General features: G+C 42.0%; 1 gene segment (V, D, J or C); it reads right to left on the bottom strand.

Moving 5' to 3' along the window:
* Window positions 1-3017: 3017 nt before the first annotated feature.
* Window positions 3018-20537, bottom strand: LOC140716201 (Ig heavy chain C region-like). The segment is given in 5 exon segments: window positions 3018-3675; window positions 4046-4366; window positions 10460-10777; window positions 12667-12969; window positions 20227-20537. Coding segments are annotated over 4 exon segments (1287 nt in total).
* Window positions 20538-22275: the final 1738 nt, after the last annotated feature.

Raw genomic sequence — 22275 nt, 5'->3', positions numbered from 1 at the left:
TGGGAACTGCCTCTCCGTGTCCACTTCTTCGCTAGATAGGTCCGGCCGTTTTGCCGCTACCTAGCGTTGGGAACTGTCTCGTCATGTTCAGCGTTCTGTGTAATGAGCCCCAGCCCTACGTCCCATATCCAAGGAGGGGTAACGGGTCGGTGTTCCATGTTCCTGTCTCTCCCTCGATCAAGTCAAGGCTTCGGGGTCTCGTCCAGTCCCAGTCACGTCCAAGGTCCCTGTCCTGTCCAAGCCTTTGTGTTCTCGTCTTGTCATGTGCCTCGCCCAGCCCAGGAGTACCTTGCCCAACCCAGTGCTGAGGTTCCCTGGTTCTGTCCATGAGTCTCACGTCCAGTCCTGTGCCTCTCCTTGTGCTATAGCCATGTCTTGTCCTCACCTGGTTCTGGAGTCCGAGCCCGAGTCAAGACCCAGGTTCTGGGTACTGATCTAGTCTCTGGCTTGGAGTCCAAGCCCAGGCTCCTAGTTCCCAGTTCCATGTCCTGGTTCCGCTATCCTCGTCAACCCCTAGCCCAGGCCCGGTATCCTTGTCTTGTCTGGGGCCTGTGTAATGTCCAGCGTTCTTTATTCCCCACTTTCCTTGCTTCCTTCTCATGCCTAGTCCTGTTCCTGGTAGTTCAGTGTCTATGTCTTGCTTTTGGGTCCACTCCCCACGTTCCCCTTTATGACAGGCCTATTCTTTCATTTATTAATATCCTTTCATACATTTACAATGCTGTCATTTGTATGGCCATCAGTCACTTGGTCTTCTCTGTTCTGTCAGCTGAGTGGTTATTAACTGTTGTGAGGAGTTCTAAATAGAATACATTGGACCCTATTGAGCAAGCGTGTACAATTCTCAAAATTCAGTTACCTGCACACGAGTCAAGATAATACAAAACTGACTTAAGAGTACCACTTCAGATGTTCATTTGGAATTCATAATGCCGGACACAGCAACATTGGATTGAATTCGACTGCAGCTGACGCACCATTTTTTACATAACTACAGGTTACACTCTCCTTGCAGATCAGTTAATTTTGGACACGTGATTGTCCATTGTGGTCTAAGTCGGCGTATGCTTAAACTTGAACACTGTTCTCTTGTTGTTCACGTTGTCTCGCGGTAACCATATCAAGCAGGCCCTGAGCAGGATCATGCAGCCAAAGCCCGAAACCAAGTTTGGCAGATGGAAAGCCCAGGGCCGAGAGGAACAGTTGGATGGATGATAGATCTCATTGAAGTGTATTTACTTAGGATATCACAGTACCATTCACAGAAAAGTCACGGGGAATATTTAACAACATATTTAAAACACATCATCTAAATATCTGGATTTATGTAGCATATTAATATAAATAGACGAGGAAATTTTCAGTCACTGAACTGGCTACAATGATTGGGCCCTTCATATGACTGCCAGTTATTGTGCCGAGGAGCCCAAAAAGGGATCTAGCTTGAGATATCGGTTAGGGATGACGAGATTGAGAGGGCAAGGACGAGGCTGTGAAAGCTCTGAATTTCAAGATAATTATCTTCACAGAGAGACTTCGGCAGATCTATAACTCGTGTGTGTCAAGATGCATAGGGAAGGTAAGACAACTAGCTTGTCTTCTAGAACACGATGGCATAGTTTCTGTTATATAAAATGTGAAAGACTAAAGAGCTTTTGGGAGGGCATTGCCATGTTCATGGGTGCTCAGAACTAATAGAAACATAAGCTTTATAGTGGCAATTCAGTAGAGGCAGACTGAGAAACAGGTGTTAAATGAGATCATATAATAGCGAACATGAAATCCACTTCAGCCATTTACTAGGAGCAGGGGTGGTGGCAGGCGAACGATTTTTAGGATTCGCTGATGTCGATTGTTTCGGCCTTCTCAATTCTATTGAGCACTGGATGCCGTATAATCAGTGTTAGAGGCCAAATGGAACATGGAGGTCAATACTATTTACCTAGCATCAGGTATGTTTCTGCTTGAAATCAGCAACCAAGCATCATGTACTGTATCCAAGTTCTAATTGAGGAGATGACAGTGGAAAAGGTGAGCTATTTCAAGTTCCAGGAGGTATTCTCTGTAGATCTACCCAGATCACAAAATATGGATGTAAATAGGGAAATAGGCACGTCAGTGGTATATTTTATTAAGAGCTAGAGAAGATTTGGCATATCACCAAAGACCCTACCAAATTTTTGCAGAAGTCTAACATTCAAAACGTTAGCATTCTAACTGGCTAAATCACCAGCTGGTATTTAGGCACCATTGCATGGGAACCGTAAATACTGCAGAGGGTTGTGTGCAGCTATCCATAGGCACGAGGCGCCCCAACATTGAGAACATGTCAAAAGGCGGTGCCTCAAGAGGTTGGCAACAATCATTAATGGCTCCCACCATCCAGGACGTGCCATCTTCTCATTACTGCCATCAGAAGTACAGGGGTATGAAGGCACGCACTCAACTTTCTAGGAACAGCTCCTGTTCCTTCTTCATCAGATTCTGAACAATCCATGAACCCACTAAAACTACCCCACTAATCCCCCCTTTTATCACTACTTATTTATTTTTAAGCATCTCTTTCATATTGTATTTTAGCATGTTTTATGGATTGCATTGTACTGCTGCTGCAAAACAATAAAATTTGCGACAATGTCAAAGAAAATTATTCTGATCCCGATGCTTATTCCGTGCTGTTGTCTATTGTCTGTGCACCTTTTGCTTTTAAAGTTCAGATGACAGGTACAAATGCACGAACGAGCCTATCCGTCAAATCAGATCTCGAATCTAATCTCCACGAACCGCTAGGATCTGAATAACCTTTGTAATTTGCCCTATATCGTTGCCCCTCTCGTCTCCCTGCCATATTTGCGACACGTGAAAAGGAAATAATAGTATACCATATATATTAATGAAGCTAATATAAAAAAAAACTGGAAAATGTTTTACTCTTAAGGGCAAAAATAAGAACACTCATGTGGAAGCCAAGAAGTTTTCATTCTGAATTTATTTCAATATAATGTGGCGTACAGAATAAATCGCTATCTGCTATTTATTCCGCGATTTACTAGCATCTCTGAAGTACTACATTCTCAGAATCAACGTAAAGTTAAACAAATTCTAATGCTATCGAGAGCTCATCACAATGTTATCGAACAGATGAAATTAATGGAATATTTCATTTGCGGTAGGATAATCTGAAGAGTGAATGCTATGCGTGGTCTTCAGTAAATCAGCAAAACGGAAACTCAAACAGCTACGCAGTAAGCAAGAAACACTTCCAAGCTACTAGTCATCAAATCAAAGATGATTAGACGCACGATTTAAAGCTGTCAGTTAGAACAACTGACACGTTAACTAAAGTAGGTTTACCCTGGGATTTATTAATACTTCTGACTATATTTGTTTGTAGCGACGGATGTCCAACCAAACAGCTATAGGTGGTTCCCTTCTCCCAGTCTTCTGCGCTGATCCTCAGTTTGCTGGTGACCGAGTTAGAGCCGTTTTCCTTATCGCTGTTAAACTGGATGGAGTATCCCGAATGCAAAAGGGTGTCATTAGCCATCCAACCGACGTATATATCTTCTGGATAAAAACCGGTCACGAGGCAAATTAGGGTAGCTGCTTCCTCGGCTAGAATCTCCTCAGCTGATGGGTACAAGAGGTAAGCTTTAGGGCGGTGCATTTCAGTAACTGGAAGGGAAAAAACAGATGTTAAATTAGTTTCATCTGTGACTTGCAGTTTTGTATCTTCACCAGACTCCGGATGTTCAAATATCAATAAACTCAGAAATTAGATCAGTTTTTCAACTCAAGACATATCGGCTCCAAATATAAATAAGGTGTTGCATTTGCTCTTTGTTATGAAGATACTATGTATAGTTTTGCAGTTTTGTGCAGCTTCTTTTCTACGTTACCACGGGTGGACATTTTTTTTCTTCTGGATTGCTGTTACGCAACGGAATGGAGGAGATTATATTTTCAACTCTATTGACTAGTTCATGAATGTCACTGCCAAAAAGTTTATTTGATGTGCCTCAAGACGGCAGTTAATTGCGCTTACCCTTGGACTTTTTGGTGGCGGTTTTCAGTGGTGTTGGCAGATCACGGTATTCTACGAAGCACAGGCATTCGTTTCCACTGTTCCACTCCTCTGCACTGATCTTCAGTTTGGTGATGATGACGGATTTACTTCCCCTCCACTCTGGACCGCGAGTCTCTACTCCGTTCATTCTCCGACTCCCATTTACTCGCCAGGAGACTGTGACGTCCTGTAAATCTGTGTAAACCACTTCGCACACAATTGTTGCTCTCCGAAGCATCCAAATCTCTTCAAAGGAAGGTTTTTTTATGATGGCATTAATGTCTGCCACAGGGCATTCTTCTGGCAAAAAAGTGGGAATGGTTATATTCATTCTGTGATGTTTCAGATGTGGATAATAACAACTATAACCAGGCCGGAGTAGCTCATAATCCCACTTACTACTCATTTCTCTGTGACAACTTTTTCTGCTTCACTAATACAGCTATTCTTGCCTTATCAACCTGACTCCTCTATCTTCCTTGTCTGATATCCTCATTGACTCTCCCGATTATAGATACCACAGCGCAAACAGTACACTGACATGACTTTAACAGTAAGTATTTTTCCCATTCGGGGATGCAAACGTTCCCCCTTAGATTTTCAAACTACTGAGGGAAAACGTGGCCTCCTTCAAAGGTTTTCACACAAAATGAGCAAAAGGTTTGTCTGCCAGTCCCCAGTGTGATTCTAAAAGAAGTTGATCGAAAAGAACTATTAAGCGGAAAGTTATACTCAGTTAAAACTGCAGTACTTTCTCCATTATGGAAAGAGTAGCACGCTCTTCGAAATAAGAAAACAAAATATAACATTCCAATGAATTCTAATAAAGAACATGTTGTGTGATTAGCATTCAATACATCATTACTTTACGAACCGTGGACGGACTGCCAGTCCTTTAATATTTTCGGTCATATTTTGTGGGAGTTACTCCACTAGAAATAGGAAAATTTGCCAGTAACGTGAAACGGAAGCGGCCACGTTGACTCCGTAGGTTACCACGTGCCATCAAATGTAATGGAACCACATATTCGAAGGAAGCGCTTGCCACTTAATTGATCTTGAAAATTATAAAACTTTACTGCGATGTATGAGCCGACACCTGCATTATTTACCACCCAACACATTCCAGAAAAAATATAAACTGTGATATTAAAATACAGTAACATTTGGAGGATCAATTCAGTTTCATATGTGCATGAGCCTTTAGTAATTTTGCTTTATTACTTTTGTTTCGATTCTCGATGCAGCTAGTAAGTTCATTGTTTACCTGTCTTGCATAGAAAATGCGAGCTATTTTCCTGAATTGCTTCAATGCTCCTGGTGAAGCATAATTTTCACAGCTGTTGGGTAGCGAGTTACAGAATATAAACCCATCGAAACTGAAAGGAAGGTGCCATACTCTATTTCCAAGTGACACCCGCGTATTTGAAGCCCCAGTCCATCATGGTATTTTGTGTTTGGGTGATACTGTCAGAGTAGAACGGGTGAATAAAAGCAGTCCATTTTGTGCATGTTAAAGAGTACAGCAACCATGTACCAGAAGCGAACCCTTTAAGGGTTTACGGCCCTAAAGTCTGTGGCGAACAGGATATCACGGTGATCGATACTGGGGCCTCAGATGCTGTGAATCTATTTCAAATATATTACTGGGGGATATACTGTAATATGTCTGTTTACTGGGAATACAAGCTATGTGGCATCGAGGGCTCTGGGAAAGATTCTGGGAGAATTTGGTGGCATTTACACAAGATAAGTAAATTGTTAAGTACTCAGCTGATTGAATGTTACGTGGAAAACGTGAGGATACCGACCGAGGAGAAATAAATATGACGATAGTATATTTTATGAATGGTCGGAAACTGGAAAATGTTGGTGTTCGGAGTGGTCTGAATGTTCTTGTGCGTGAACCATTGAATATGCGGAGCAGATTGTTATAATTTATTTTAGTTATTGTCTAGAAATTATGTCGTAGAAATCTCACTTTGCAGTCGGTGCCAGCTTTAGGATATGATATTGATCTTCCCGCAAGAAGACATGGACTGCTTCATTTGATGAGGCATTGTGATTGGATTTGTTCGATATGCTTACATAAACGATCATCTGTGCTTATCATGGAAAGGAGTTCCCTCATGAAGCTCCTGAAGGGTACTAAACTGCCCTAACCATCTAATACGACGACGTCATTGTGCTTGTATAATTGATTTTCATTATTTTCTTTGGTGCAATTAGTGGCTCCGACCTTTGCCAACCAACAACACGGAGCCATGGTAGCGCGACGCTATTACCGCTCCGAACGTCTTGGAGTTCGGAGTTTAATGCCTGGGCTGTTCTATAAGGAGTCTGTACGTTCTCCCCGTGGAATGCACGGGTTTTCCCCAGCTGCTGCAGAGTCAAAGAAAAACCGGGTTGGTTAGTTGGGGTCATTGAGAAGCATAACTCGCATGTGTGTGTATCGCAATGGAATACATGGAATTGCAGATGTATGAGAGAGGAGCTTGTCCAGGTAGATTGGAAGAGGATATTGGCGGGGATAACTGCAGAGCAGAGATGGCTGAAGTTTCTGGGAATAGTTCCACAAGGCGCAGGATAGATATGTGCCACAGATGAAGCAGTTCTCAAATGGCAGGGGTAGGCAACCATGGCTGACAAAGGAAGATAAGGACTGCGTAGAAGCCAAGGAAAGGGAATATAAGGTAGCAGAAGGGAGTGGGAATTTATATGATTGGGAAGCTTTTAAAATCAAACAAAAGACAACTAAAAAAAGCTATAAGGGAAAAAGTGAAATTTGAGGACAGACTAGCCAATAATATAAAGCAAGATATTAAAAGTTTTTCAATTATATAAAGGGTAAAAGGGAGGTAAGAGGTAATATTGGACCATTAGAAAATGATGCTGGTAAGGTAGTAATGGGGACAAAGAAATGTCAGATGAACGTAATGTGTATTTTGCATCTATATTCACTGTGGAAGACACTAGCAGTGTACCAGAGGTCCATAGGCATCAGGGAGCAGGAGTGAGTGCCATTGTTATTACAAAGGAAAAAAGTGCAAGGCAAACTTAAAGTTACATAAGTCACTTAGGCCAGATGGTCTACATCCCAGAGTCCTGAAAGAGGTTGCTGAAGAAATAACGGATGCATGGGCCATGATCTTTCAAGAATCACTTGATTCTGGCATGGTCCCAGAGGACTGGAAAATTGAAAATGTCACTCCACTCTTTCAGGAGGGAGGGTTATAGGCCAGTAAGCCTAATCTCAGTGGTTGGGAAAGTGTTGGAATCTATTATTAAGGGTGAGGTTTTGAGGTACTTGGAGAGTGATGATAAAAAGAAGTCAAAGTAAGCGTGGTTTCTGTGAAGGGAAATCTTTCCTGACAAGACTTTTAGAGTTCTTCGAGGAAGTAAAAACCAGGGTGGACAGAGGTGAGGGTGTGAATATCATTTACTTGGATTTTTAGAAGGGGTGTGATAAGATGCCACAATTGAGGCTGCTCAACAAGATAAAACCCTATCTCTTTACCGGAAAGATGCTAGTATGGATTCCAGAATAGCTGACAGGCAGGAGGCAGTGAATGGGAATAAAATGAGCCTTTTTCTGGTTGGCTGCCGGGGACTAGTGGTGTTCCTCACGGGTCAGGAATAGGACATCTGTTTTTCACATTGTTTATCAATGGTTCACATAGTGGAATTGATGGCTTTGTGGTAAAGTTTGTGGATGATACGAAGAAAGGTGAAGGAGCAGGTGGTGCTGAGGAAGCAATGCAATTGCAGCAGGGCTTAGAGAAATTGGAATAATGGACAGAAAGGTGTCAGATGGAACACAGTGTTGGGAAATGTATGATAATACATTTTGGTAAAAGGAACAATAGTGCGGACTATTATCTAAATGGGGAAAAGTTTCAAATATCAGAGGTGCAGAGGGACTTAGATGTCCTTGTGCAAGACTGCCAGAAGGTTCATTTACAGGTTGAGTTTGTGGTAAAGAAGGCCAATGCAACGTTACCATTTATTTCGAGGGGAACAGAATATAACAGCAAGGAGTTTCTGCTGAGCATTTATAAGGCACTAATCAGGCCGCACTAAAAGTATTGTTAACAGTTTAGGGCCCAATATCACAGAAAGGATGTGTTTTCATTGGAGAGAGTCCAGAGGAGGTTCCCGAGGATGATTCCAGGAATGATGGGGAAAACATAATGCGGAGCGTATGGCAGCTTTGGGACTGTACTTACTGGAATTTAGAAGAATGCAAGTGGATCTCATTGAAACCTCCCTAACGTTGAAAGGACAAGATAGGGTGATGTGGAAAGGATGTTTTCTATGGTAAGGTATCGAGACCTGGATGGCACAGCCTCAACATTGACGGGCGACCCTTTAGAACAGACGTAAGGAGGAATTTTTTCAGCCAGAGAGTAGTAGATTTGTGGAATGCTCTGCCACAGACTGCGGTGTAGGCCGCCCGTGCATATAGTTAGGGTGGAAGCTGATCGTTTTCTGATCGGTAAGGGCTTCAACGGACATGGTGTGAAGGCAGACATATGGGGTTGAGTGGGATCCGGGATCAGCCGTAATGGAATGGCGGAGCAGACACGATTGGCTGAATAGCCCAACTCTGTTCCTATTTCATGGTTTTTTGGTCTTACTGTAAAATTTAACCTACAATTAGGTTAAGCTTTTGGTGTGGCGTGGCTCGAAAGACAGAAATAGCCAACTCCATGCTGTATCGCTAAATGAATGTTCACTGTGTAATGGGATTTAATGGTCCAAGTAATTGACAGAACTATGTTGACTATGCATCTTCCTGTGAATTTCATTTCAGTTTCTCCATAAAATGGATACGTCTGAAATCCCTAAACTTCCTATAGATAGTTGTGGATGATATTATGTTTTGTTGTGAGATCCAGGCCGAGGACCATCAACACCATGCGAAAGAAAAAAACTGACAAGTCATCAGGTCGGAAGTGTTCCACTCAGACGTGTTTTCTCCAGTCCAGGTCAGATGGCTGCTGATGGTACGGAGGATTTCAATACTTACTTTACTAATCGTGGAATTGAATTTAGGAGTCGAGAGGTAATGTTGCAGCTATATACGATCCTGGTCAGAATCCTCTTGGAGTACTGTGCTCAGTTCTGGTCGCCTTATTACAAGAAGGATGTGGAAGCCATAGAATGGGTGCAGAGGAGATTTACAAGGACGTTGCCTGGATTGGGGAGCATGCCTTATGAGAATAGGTTGAGTGAACTTGGCCTTTTCTCCTTGGATCGATGGTGGATGAGAGGTGACCTGATAGAGATGTATAAGATGGTGAGAGACATTGATCGTGTAGATAGTCAGAGGCGTTTTCCCAGGGCCTAACTGGTTGCCACAAGAGGACAGAGGTTTATGGTGCTGGGGAGCTGGTACAGAGGAGATGTCAGGGGTAAGTTTTCTATAGTGGTGAATGCGTGGAATGGGCTGCCGGCAACGGTGGTGGAGGCAGATACGATAGGGTCTTTTAAGAGGCTTTTAGAAAGATACATGGAGCTTAGTAAAGTAGAGGGCTATAGGTATGCTCGTAATTTCTAAGGTAGGGACATGTTTGGCACAACTTTGTGGGCCGGAGGGCCTGTATTGTGCTGTAGGTTTTCTATGTTTCTATGGCTCACATCAGTTAGTTGGACCTACATTTCTTTATTTATTCTAAGATATAGGGCAGAATAGGGCCATCCGGCCATTCGGGCAGCTCCACCAGCAACTACTGATATAACAATGGCCTAATCACTGGACAATTTACAACGACCAATTAACTTACTAACCGGTAAATCTTTAGACTGTGGAAGGAAATCCGAGTAATAGGAGGAAATCCACGCATTGCACAGAAAAGACGTACAAAATCCTTACAGAGGATGGTCCCACCCAATTATTCACGCCAACACATCGGAGACTCATCGTTAAACCATCCTCCGTTACCTGTCAATTATTAGTATGCCAATTCGTGTGTATTGATTATACTTTAATTGAGCTTAAAAAAGTTTGTTTACAAGTGTGGCCCATTAAACAATCTCCTTAGAATATAATCAGAAACGCCAAGAATGGGCTCCATTTATATTGTCATTCAGCAATTAATGTCCGTTCATATTCCTTCAGCTTTACCCTATTTCGCTCCTATTGGTGAGACAAGTTAATATTATAATGCATTTTGTCTTTGCAGGTTCAACAGTGATCAGTTTGCATCTTATGAATTTTAGTTGGCGCTCATCTATGTTATTTTAGCAGACCATCAGAGAGGTCCGATTACTACTATACTACTTTACAATGATCGTTCCACTCTGCTCATTGCAGGCGGTTGATGCTTTTTATCTTTTGTCTGGGATATCGAACACAGAATGGATGTGTGTATATTGGCCAACCTTACTTACCTTTCGGGGTCCTGATGTTTGCTTTCACAGTAGATTTTGAAGGTGGGTGCGTGATGACACAGGAGTATCTTGCGTCCTTCTTCCAATCGGCTTCAGTCAAGTAAAGGAGGCTTCTCGTGCTGAAGGTCATGTCCTGTTGAAGTGCTGTGGAGAAGCTGGTAGCGTTCGAGTGGAACGCGGCTCCGTCCTTCTGCCACAAAACGGTTATGTCATCGGGGTAGAATCCTGTTATCGTGCATGTGAGTATAGCGATACCCGTAGTTTGAATCTCCTCTGGAGACGGTGGCAAGAGGCGTACCTTTGGTTCCAATGGTTTGGCTGCAAGAGAAAGTCAACCAGCATTAATCTCCAAAAACTGTCTTTCTGAAATGTGGTTGCAATGAAACGGTGCAAGTACTCAGCTGGACTTGTAGGATCTGCGGAGAAGAAACATTGCTCCCCTTTCTATTTGACAAGGTTTCTATCAATACGCTTGTCAATTTGTTTTAGACTCCATGGTAAGCAGCCTACTTGTTAGTGAGCTGCTAAGGGTAATGGTGACAATAACTTTCTGTTCGGAATTATGCTACCTGCCGCGTACCGCAGTACTGTGATTTTTGTTGTTTGTGATAGAAATAACGATTTGTATGAACATATAGGAAATATAATTCCTGAGGTTATGGTTGACACTAAACTTGCTGAATCGTGAGGCTTGGTGTCTAAACCTGTGACACGACACAGATCAAATAGAAAGTTACAAGTGCGGCGGCAGATGAACTTTAATGGCTCATTATTAAGAAACTTTTATGAACAGAGATATACTGAAGTTCAAGTCCATAGTATACTGAAAGTGGCAGCACCGCTAGATGGAATGTTGGCAAAAGAACATGACATACTTGCCTTCATAGATCAGAGTTTAGCATGTGAAAGTTGGGAAGCTCTGTTTTAATTTTACCAAACACTCGTGCACTCGCGTTTGAAATACGTAGTTCAGTTCTGATCGTCACTTTATAAAATGAATGTCACTGCACTGGAAAGAGTGGATATCATATCAACTGCATGTTAACTGGACTGGAGAACCTCAATTATGGGGAGTAATTAGGTAGGCTTGGCTTGTTTTCTTTGGAGTGAAGGGAACTAAGGAGTGACCCGATAAAACCATATACAATTATTAGCGACAAAGATAAGCTAAATTGACCACATCGTTCCTTATTACTAGCATGGAATCCAAAGAGAGCATATGCTTAAGTTAAGATAAGGAGCTTTAGGGAAAGGTATATCAAACGAAATGGCTGATATCTTGATCGTGGTCACCATATTGAGAAAGTATTTGGACGATCACTGAAATAGGAAAGACAAAGATTGTTTTTTGTTACTGCACTTTGGATTGAGGTAGACGTGAAACAGCATTTAACATGGGTTTCAGAGGGACAACTATATTTCCGTGTTGTGCCATTTTATGACTCTACGACGATTGAATGTGGTAGCACAGGGATACCGCTATTGGTATGTCTGACACAAATCACATTTAATTTAGGTTTTTCAATTCTCATGTCGATAAACATGTAGGTACTAGCTACGTTGACTACTGTAACTTATTCCTAATGCGGACGTTGAGGGTAAACTCTGTGAGGAGTTGTTGAAACTACAAAAAGATTTAAAAATGTATAACTCCTTAGTGCCGATGCACACAGTTTTACTGGGCCGAAGAGGCTGCTCCTATGTTCTAGGACCATATGTCTCCAACATTTCTGCTAACAATGCATCGGGGGAACCATATAAAATAGTCATATAACCATATAACAATTACAGCACGGAAACAGGCCATCTCGGCCCTTCTAGTCCGTGCCGAGCGCTTACTGTCACCTAGTCCCACCGACCTGCACTCAGCCCATAACCCTCCATCCCTTTCCTGTCTATACACCTTTCCAATTTTGTTTTAAAAAATGACAATATCGAACACTTCTACTGGAAGCTCGTTCCACACAGCTACCACTCTCTGAGTAAATAAGTTCCCCTTCGTGTAACCCCTACACTTTTGCCCTCAAACTCTCAACTCCCCTGAGTCTTCCCCTGAATTATGTATTAACTTACGGCTCTACCAGAGGGCAACTCGCTCACATTCATGCCTGTTTTGCTCTGCAATCTGCTGCCTGACATCCAGCAGTTTCTGTTCCTCTTTCTGCATCTACACTACTTTGCAGTTCGATTGTTCTTATTGCACCCACCTTTTGTGTTTCGTGTCCGTTTTGATAACGGAGTATCTAACTGATTGTCCTGCACCGAGCAGGAGTATTCTACCCCGCTGTCCCACTCCGCAACGCTGCTGGTCAAACGGCCGACTGTCATGTACTGGCTTCCGATCTTTGTTGCCTGTCCTGTTTGAACACCATCAGCCCTTTTCTTTCCACCCACTGTCCAGGAGATGGAAACCTCAGCTGGAGTTGTGGCGATCACTTCACACACCAGTGTGGCAGTTTTGTTTATCCACATTTCTTCAACGGTAGGATCTCTGAGTAACAATGCAAAACCTAGAACACAAAATTGAGAGGATGATTTATTGATGACGAACCTGAAACATAGCAATGATTTCAATTTAATAATAAAGAAGGGTGAAGGGACGGATACATTCAGACTTTCCCTGAAAGGACGACAGTGATAAAATACCGGAGTGGGGAAAGGGTCAGTGGCTTGTGGCAGAATAGTCAGAGGTATGGAGCTAGCCAGAGAGGCAGACTGGGGGAGGACAGAACACAGAAAGCTAGATCGTGGAAAGCGATTATTAGATGGAAAAAGGTGCCAAAATATGTAGCGTCTAAGGTCATTCCATGTATTTATGCAAGAATGAAAGACCAGTTTAGCACAAAGTTTAACGGTTTGAGTTGTCGGGTCGTTGCCTCGACTACTTTCTTCCTTTCATTTATTTATTTTCCAACACTTTCATTATTGCATGCTGATTCCAGCCAGAGATATAACATATTCGTAAAATTTAACGTGCAACGACATTTAAAGAGGAGCGCAGAATATCTTTCACCACCCTTTGCCCGTGATCCTCTTTTAATCATTTATTATTATATTGTAATTTTCCTTTACTGTGCCTATTGCCTTGTTTATTAATTATTATACTGTCTTGCTCTGTTTTGTGCACTTTTCAGAGTCCCGTGTAGGCTTGAAGTCTGATGTAGTTTTGTGTTGTTTCACATAGCAGCATGGTCCTGGACGATCGTTGTTTCGTCTTAACTGTGTACTGCACCAGCAGCTATGGTTGAAATGACAATAAAAGCTACTTGACTTGACTTGATTTGGATTCCTTAGAACCGTTTAGGATACACAAATTCTATTCGATGCATTAACGTGATCGGAAATCAATATTCACTGATGCAACATGAGATATTTTGACTACAGTTTCCAAGATTTGTTTGGAATTCTTACCTCTGATATTTCATGTTTGCTGACTAAACGTTCAGAATCAAATTCCAGTCTGTCCCTTATCCAAACTTTATATTAACAGGCATCTCAATCTTTACTAGTCCGGTTCTTTTTAAATCACGTTGATAAATGATCGCAACCCAAGAACTGTAAAACTGAGGATGAAAGTGGAAATATTTCACTTGTAAATTGGGAACTCCCTCTCACCTGACTCGGTTCGTATGTCTTTGCGGATGTTGCTGCTCGTTGCAGAGTGGGATACGTGGCACGAGTACACAGAACCACCGGCCCATTCATTCAGCGGCACTTTGAGCACACTTGCTGAGGTAAACGTTCTGTTTGATGTTTTAACCGGAGGTCTGGTGGTAAAGGCAGAATGTACGGCTTGTCCGTTTTTCTGGCAGATCACTACGATGTTTTCAGGTAATTGTGTTTTCAACACAAAGCTACACTAGTCTACGTGAAACATCATGACACAAATCAATTCCACAAAACACTGTGCCTTTTGTTTGTCAGTTACAGAATAGACAAGATTGATGTTTGGTGCGATCGGTTGCCTTGCTAAAATTAACAAAAACAAAAGACGTACGCTACTAATTTGGTTAGACATTTATCACTGTCCTGCAAAATATTAATCTTCAGAAACATCGTTGAAATGATTGGATCAATTTTACGTTGTTCTTCGTGACAACGTGCTAGGCATAATACAACTGCAATACTACTTACATCTAGAACTATGTTAGCGCTTCTAAGACGTTTAGGCTGAAGGGGCGACTTAAACAACGGTATTTCATTCAGTATAGTGGTATCAGAGCTTGCAGTGAATATTTCGTGTACCTTGAATTGTACTTTATAATTACGCCTGATAAACCCTTGGCCGTTTCAAAGGTGCTCACGAAGCAACACAGAGAAGGAAGACTAAAAATCTAGCTGCCAGAATAAAAATCTTTCACTCAATGTCAGCAAGACCAAGGAGCTCATTATTGACTACAGGAGGAGAAAACCGCGGGTCCATGAGCCAGTCCTCATCTTGTTAGAGAATCACCAACTTCAAATTCCTCCACCTATCCTGAGTCCAAGCTCATAAGTGTCATTAGAAAGATAACGCAGCAGTAGAACTGCTTTCTTAGAAGTTTGAGAAGATTCAGCATGTCACTTAAAACTTTGACAAACTTATATAGATATGTGGCTGAATATACCATTGGAAATTCCAATGCCCTTGAGTGGAAAGCCTACAAAAAGGTTGTGGATACTGCCCAGTTCATCACGAGTAAAGACTTCCACACCATTAAACACATCTACATAGATCGCTGTCACAGGAAAGCCACATTTATCTTCGAGGACCACCATCATCCGGGCCACACTCTTTTCTCGCTACTGCCATCAGAAAAGAGGTAAAGAAGCCTCAGGACTCAAACCATCTGATTCAGAAACAATTACTACCCCTTCACCATCAGGCTTTAGAACCAGAAAGGATGCCTTCACTCAATTCATTCACCTGCTACTGATCCTTTTCCACAACCCACAGATCACTGTAAAAAAAAATCATCTCATGTTGTCAATATTTATTGTTTATTTATTTATTATTGTTATTTTATTTACTTTTTTAAATTGAATTGCACAGTTTATGTTTTGCCCATTGGTTGTTCATCTTGATGTGCACGGGGTTTCATTGATTTTATTCCGTTCAATAGTATCAATGAAATTCATTATTTGAATACCACCAAGAAAATTAATTTCAGGCTTGTATATGATGACGTATATGTACTTTGATTATACTTTGAACTTTTTACTTTGATGATCATGATGTACGTAATACTCACAACAAAAAATATGAGCAGTGCACTGCACCTCAGTGTGGTATGGCAATTGTCCCGTATTGGACTGCAAAGCCCTCCAGCGGGTGGTGAAAACTGCCCAGCGGATCATAAGCACCCAGTTGCCCACCATTGAGAACATCTACCATAAACATTGCCTGGTCTGAGCGAAAAGCATTATCAAGGATGCACCTCAGCCTAGCCAAGTCTCCTCCCATGTGGTAGGTGCTGCAGGAGCCTCCGCTCCCGCACCAGTAGGCTCAAGAAGAGCTTCTTCCCTGAGGCTGTGACTCTGCTGAACCTCACATCACAGCGCTAAGCAGAATTGCACCCATATTGAACTGTCTCAGGACTTTTATATTTGTGTGCTGTAACACTTTTTATTCACAGTTACTTTGTAAATAATACCATTCTTTCGCACTTCTGGTCAGATGCTAATTACATTTCATTGGCTTTGTATCTGTACTCGGCAAAAGGGCAATAAAGTTGAATCTAATCTAATCTAATCTGAAACGTTACCAATCTGTCCATAGCACACAACACTGTATTTTATAATCTGCACAATTACGATTTTCTCAAACTGCATCTTGCTGTTGATGAGTGTTGAGGTGTACTGAATGTGGGAATCAACATGGCAAGTTTACAGTGTGCCCGCTGAGATGAACCTGGCATCAGATAACATTGATCATTATACCACATTAATTCTCCAAGTCCACCCTTCCCATTAAACATCCCGTTTTACACTACAAGAGACAATTTCCAGTACCCGGTGGGATGAAACTGAAGCAAACTCGTGAGAAACGTCGTTAGTGTCAAATCAAATTAGCCAGGAATGTGCTGGGCAGCCTGCAACAATCGCAGTTGCCGGCGCCGACATAGCATGCTCACACTCAGTAACCCTAAGCATACGGCTTGGGAATATGGGAGAAAACCGGAGCACCTGGAGGAAACACACGCAATCACGGAGAAGAAAGTACAAACACCTGACAGACAGGAATTGAGCCCCAATCTTACAGCCGACATTGTAATAGTTTTATGCCAAGTGCTCGCTAGAATCACGTGGATAGGGGTTGGGTCCCGAATATTTATAATTAGTCTAAACGATAAGGACGAAGGAAACGTGGATATTTAGAAAGAGGTTTGGAGAAGCAGAAGGCACATGATAACTCAGCAGTTAGCGCAATGCTATTGCAGCTCGGCCGGTCTTATTTTGGAGTTCGATTCCAGCGCCATGTCTAAGGAGTTTGCTCGGTCTCCCCGACACCGTGTGGGTTTCCTCCCGATACTCTCATTAACTCCTATAGTCCAAAGACAGACCTTTGATTAGGTTAGGGTAAATAGGAGAGTTACAGGGTGGCGTGACTAGTTGCAAAAGGAAGTCCTTATAGTGCTGTATCTCTGAATAAAATAAAAGCAACAAACGAAAAAAAATAGAAACAAGTGTTTCGATCTACCGAACGTGTGCAGAACTTGTACAAGTTACTTACACTGATTCTACATGAATCCATTTTGGTTTATTCGTCTCCACAATCACATCAATTCCACCCAAGTTCTATCATTGTTCTAAGCACTGTGAACAATATTCTTTTGAAAATTAACTAACCAGCTGCACAACTTTCGGATGTGGCAGGAAACTGGAGCATAAATATGAGATCACTCTTTTATGACAGAGTCTAGGTAAAGTTTTCTTTTCTCTTGTAGTGTATTACAAATATTGGAATTACTTACATGCAGTAGAAGGATATTGCAATACTTTTTAAAGGAGAAATGGATGCGTACATACAAAGCAAAGGACAATCACATATCACGGGTGGGGAGTGAAGGCTAGAGCTCATAATAAGACTGACGACGGTGAAGTGGAGAAGTAGGATTCGCGACGGGATGGCCAGGTCCATTTCCTAATTTGTATATTTGCATTCTTGCCTTGAATGTTCATGTCAGCAAAAGAGTCAGAAGCCAAGGATGAATAGAGTTGGTGGGTAGATTTAATTAAATCGTTGGACTCGTTGAGGGTAATGGGATGAGGAATCACATCCATAATGTTGCTGGGGTGATGAAGTCACTGTCTGAACGGTGCGTGCAGGAAATAACCATGATCCTATTTGGAAAATACATGGATCCCTACAGTTTGCTGGATGGAGGAGGTTGGGCTCACAGAGGATACTATGGGATTAAAAGCTTCATTCCTTCTGGGCTTTCTCACGCATGCCTGTGCCAATAGCCACCTCTCAATCACCTGCACAGTTTACATGAGGTGGGCAAGTGAACAAATAAAAACGAGGAAGCGACAAGCAGAGCAGTCATTGTGTGAGTGGACCAGTGTTGGAGTGGGGAGGATCTGACTCACCAGGCTTGAGTGACAACACGCTTGGGCAAGGCAAGTATCTGGTTATTTTCTTCTTCTACAATCTTCCTCGGTTGGTACGGAGAGCAGTGAGGATTGCTCCAGGGACGTGTTGTGTTCTTTGTGTGAGAATTGGAACCCTGGGAGACCTCCAGCCTTCTGGATAACCACACCTGCATCAGTTTCACCGAAATACAGCTTCTCAGACAACGTGCTCGTTGACCTTCGGGTCATATGGGAAAATGAGGAGGTGAGACATAGCACCTACAGGAAGTGGTCACCCCGAAGCTTGGTGACTGTCAGGAGAAGGAAAGAAAATGGGCAGCCAATGCAGAATACCTCTGTGGCTGTTCCCGTCAATAATAAGTATACCACTTTCAAGTGTGTGTGTGTGTGTGTGTGTGTGTGTGTGTGTGTGTGTGTGTGTGTGTGTGTGTGTGTGTGTGTGTGTGTGTGTGTGTGTGTGTGTGTGTGTGTGTGTGTGTGTGCGCGCGCGCGCGTGCGTGTGTGTGTGTTTCTGGTGCACTACGACGACCTACCAGCAAGGGGAAACCGCAGCGATAGGGTTTCTGGCACTGCATCTGCTGCTATGGTTCAAAAGGAAAGGGGGCAGAAGAGGACTGAACTAGTGATACGAACTGTTGACACCAGAATCTATGGACACGATAGATACACCCAGATGGTATGTTGCTTCCTAAGTGCAAGTTTCAGAGACGTCTCAGAATGGATCCAAAGAATTTTAAATGGGGAAGATGAGCAGCCAGAAGTCTGGGTACACAGTAACACCAATGGCATAGGTAGGAAAAGGGAGGAGTCCTGAAGAGAGAATTGAAGCTGCTAAGTAAAAAGCTGAAAACCAGGACCTCTAGTGTTGTACTGTACTCTCTGGAGTTCTGCCTGTGCTACGCCACAGTGAAATTCAAAATAGGATGGTCTAGCAGATGAATGTATGGTTGAGGAACTAGTGCAGGGGCACTGTTGAAGATTTATGGATCATTGGGATCCCTTCTGGATGACCAACACAATAGGAGCGTGTTTGGGGATCAATATACTTGCGGTAATGTTTACAAGAGCTGTTGAAGAGGGTTTCAACTAACTTGGCGAGGTGATGGGAGACGGTGAGATAGTGCTGAGGATGTGGCAGCTGGTATGCAAGCAGAGGCAGTGTGCAGCGGGATTTTCAAGAAGGTCAGATAGATGATTGGGCAAAATTACAGTCAGTGAGTTGCAGTGTAACAGGGAACAAATGGAAACATGTTGACTAATACTAGACAGAAGATCTTATATCTGAATGCATGCTGCTTGCGAAACAAGGTAGATGATTTTTAGCGCAGTTTGAGACTGGCAGATATGAAGATGTAGGCATCACTGAGTCATGGCTGAAAGAAGATTATAGTTGGGAGCTTAACGTCCAAGGATACACATTGTATGGAAAGAACAGACAGGTAGGCAGAAGGGATGGTGTGATTCTGTTGGGAAAAAATGAAATTCAGTTCTGAGAAAGAGGTAATATAGGAACGAAGATGTAGAATCGTTATTGGTAGTTTAAGTGGTTTTTAGACGATGATATGTGTTTCTAAATAAAATAAATTTTATTCTATTCCAGCAATGTATCAAGTTGTTTTCACTACGAGTTTATGATTCAACTTCCCTGCCAAGTATCAAATGATTAAAATACAGTTTATATTTCTGGCGACCCCTTTGTGCACTATTTCATCTTCAAACTTCTTTCGTACTTGGGTTCACTTTACACACTCAATCTTCATATATTTGAACCGATGAAAAGGTTTTCTCTAATATAGGTAGCGCACGACAATGTAGGTCATGTCTGCGACAGTGGGAAGCTAATCGGCACTCAAATATATGAAAAATCGCGTTATATCAATGCATCAGGTAATACTTTAAAGTTACTGTCGGGGGAGGAGTGCAGCAGGTCGAGGGTAATTGATGTGCTTCGATTTGTAAAAATACTCCAAGTTCAGTTTTCTTCTTTTAAGCCAACGGAAGACTTATCTTGGGAGGAAAGGCGCGTATTTAATTTCTTCTGGGACATCTCAGCGAGTTAGCATTTTTCTATTTGCAAAAGTACATTATCATATTGCGCGACACCGGTTGCATCATTTACGTGAGAATCTAATTGCCCTTCTCATCGGGGAACATATGCGCTTGCCCAAAATGTAATAAAAGATGTCACTTACCAGCTTTCACAGTCAGATTTGTGCCACCTCCGTCTGTGGTACACAATGATTTACTTCCTATTCATCCCAATGCGGAAAGTGATCATTAACAGTGAACTATAGAGGTATGTCTTCCAGAATAAGACAGAAACAAAAGGCTTAACAATATATTCTATTTGTCAATGGGTTTCAATTTCTTTCAGTTTTCATCTGCCTTTCTGTTTATTCGGTGCATTAAAAGGGCTTGTGATATTGAAACGGGAATTTTGGTTGATTAAGCACCAAGGAATGTAGGTGGAATTCAACCCAAAGAAGAAGTATCTTTTTAAAATTATGTCGAGCAACATCCATGAACGTAAAGGCACAGTTTGTAATCCCATTTACAAATCGACGAACAAAATAAAACTGTCCCGGAGGTTTGTGCTGTGGCTTAGACTACTGTGGCACTGCTTTGACACATCATTTCACGTGAGCACAATAACCTCACTGTTGTAAATAGTGTTTAAATCCGTCAAGTAATCCTATACCTCCATGATATGAGGGAACTGGACATGAATAAATAGGTTTTATTGGCTTCCGTCGATAATAACTCTCAGCCAGGCAGATATCAAGGAAAATATCAAGATTTGTTATTCATATGATTATAACATTTATACTGCAATTATACAAATATGTAGAGCAAGGCTCCATTATGCGTACCAGTGTCTGGCAGAGGCAGAATGTTTGGCAGTGAAAAGTTTAAGTCGCTGAAGGAATGTCTTGCATTAGTTTTGCATTAAGAATTGCGGAAGAGATTTATGTATGACGGGGATTGAAGATTCATCACTGTGACACGTTTGTTGACACAGTCATTGATGCTAGTACTAAAAGGTTCCTTGTACATCAATACAAGATCATGTGGTCAAGGCGCAAATTACAATCTTGCTTAACGCCGTTTTTATTCCGCCCAGCTACTTTTATAGCCAATAATCCCTCGAAAATAGCGTCTGCATTGTACAGTTCAGAAACGGGTTAGCATTGTCCTTTCTCCAATTACCAAACACATTGGTGATTTTTGAATTGCAGAGTCCGTGCTTTGGATCACTGTGGCACTTGTTGTCTGACACAGTGGTTCATTCAGTAGCAATAATGTCTCCATTTGCATAACTCTGGAAGGACAAAGTGACGCTGCACCTCCAACTGTGCCCACTTGGGTATGTGCGGCAGAGTGACTGTCGCTAACGTTTTATAAACCAACCCTCGCTCTACAGTGTAATCCGTTACTGCTCAGCAATTTTCTTCTCCAAAAGACTGAAGCAATCATAGTTTCTCGCGTGAAAGATTTTCCAACGTATTTGAATTGGCTTGTGCTCAACTTCGTTACTGTGTTAGCATGGCAGAAATACGTGGCATCTGAAGGGAGGAAAACACATTTAATCATCACATATCTGAAGCAGTACAGGATTTAACATAAAATAAAAATTGTTTATGCAAAGGCAAAATAGTAATAATTATTCTCTTTAAAAAAGAACTGCACGTACTCGGTAACCACGCGAAAAATATCAAAACACACAAAATATTCATGGTTTCTTCACCACCAGAAAGCCTGTTAAGTAGAGAAGGTTCCAGACATCAGCGTCGGCTGTCTGTGCAACCTTGTGAAGGAGCGAAGTCTTTATAAGCCTCGAGAGTCTGGGCACATTTGCATAATGCAGAAGGCGTATCAACTGCGATTATAGCTCGGTTAATTATATGTATTATATCCGATATTTCCAGAATTACATCGGTGAAATATATGAGCACAAACGTATGGATAGAGATATAGAGAAAGATCTCCATCCGCACTGAATGTATTTCCATTCTTCTTTGCTTTATTATCTGGAGAGGGCTTTAAAAATGTGTTAAAAGCATCCATGAGTAACCGTCAACTTGAGACAGCAAGTGCACTAAAAGCCATTCGTTTAATCACCATGAATAACTAAATAATATTCCTGTTGTTGCACATTACTGTCTTGCGGTCCTTCGTCTGTTCAACATCGGTAGTCAACATGAATCTGAGGCCAGCCGTAGTTAGAAAACTGACCCTAAGTT

This window comes from Hemitrygon akajei, chromosome 25 (genome assembly GCF_048418815.1).
Source record: "Hemitrygon akajei chromosome 25, sHemAka1.3, whole genome shotgun sequence".
NCBI lineage: Eukaryota > Metazoa > Chordata > Chondrichthyes > Myliobatiformes > Dasyatidae > Hemitrygon > Hemitrygon akajei.
This window is presented reverse-complemented; position numbering and strand designations above follow the sequence as displayed.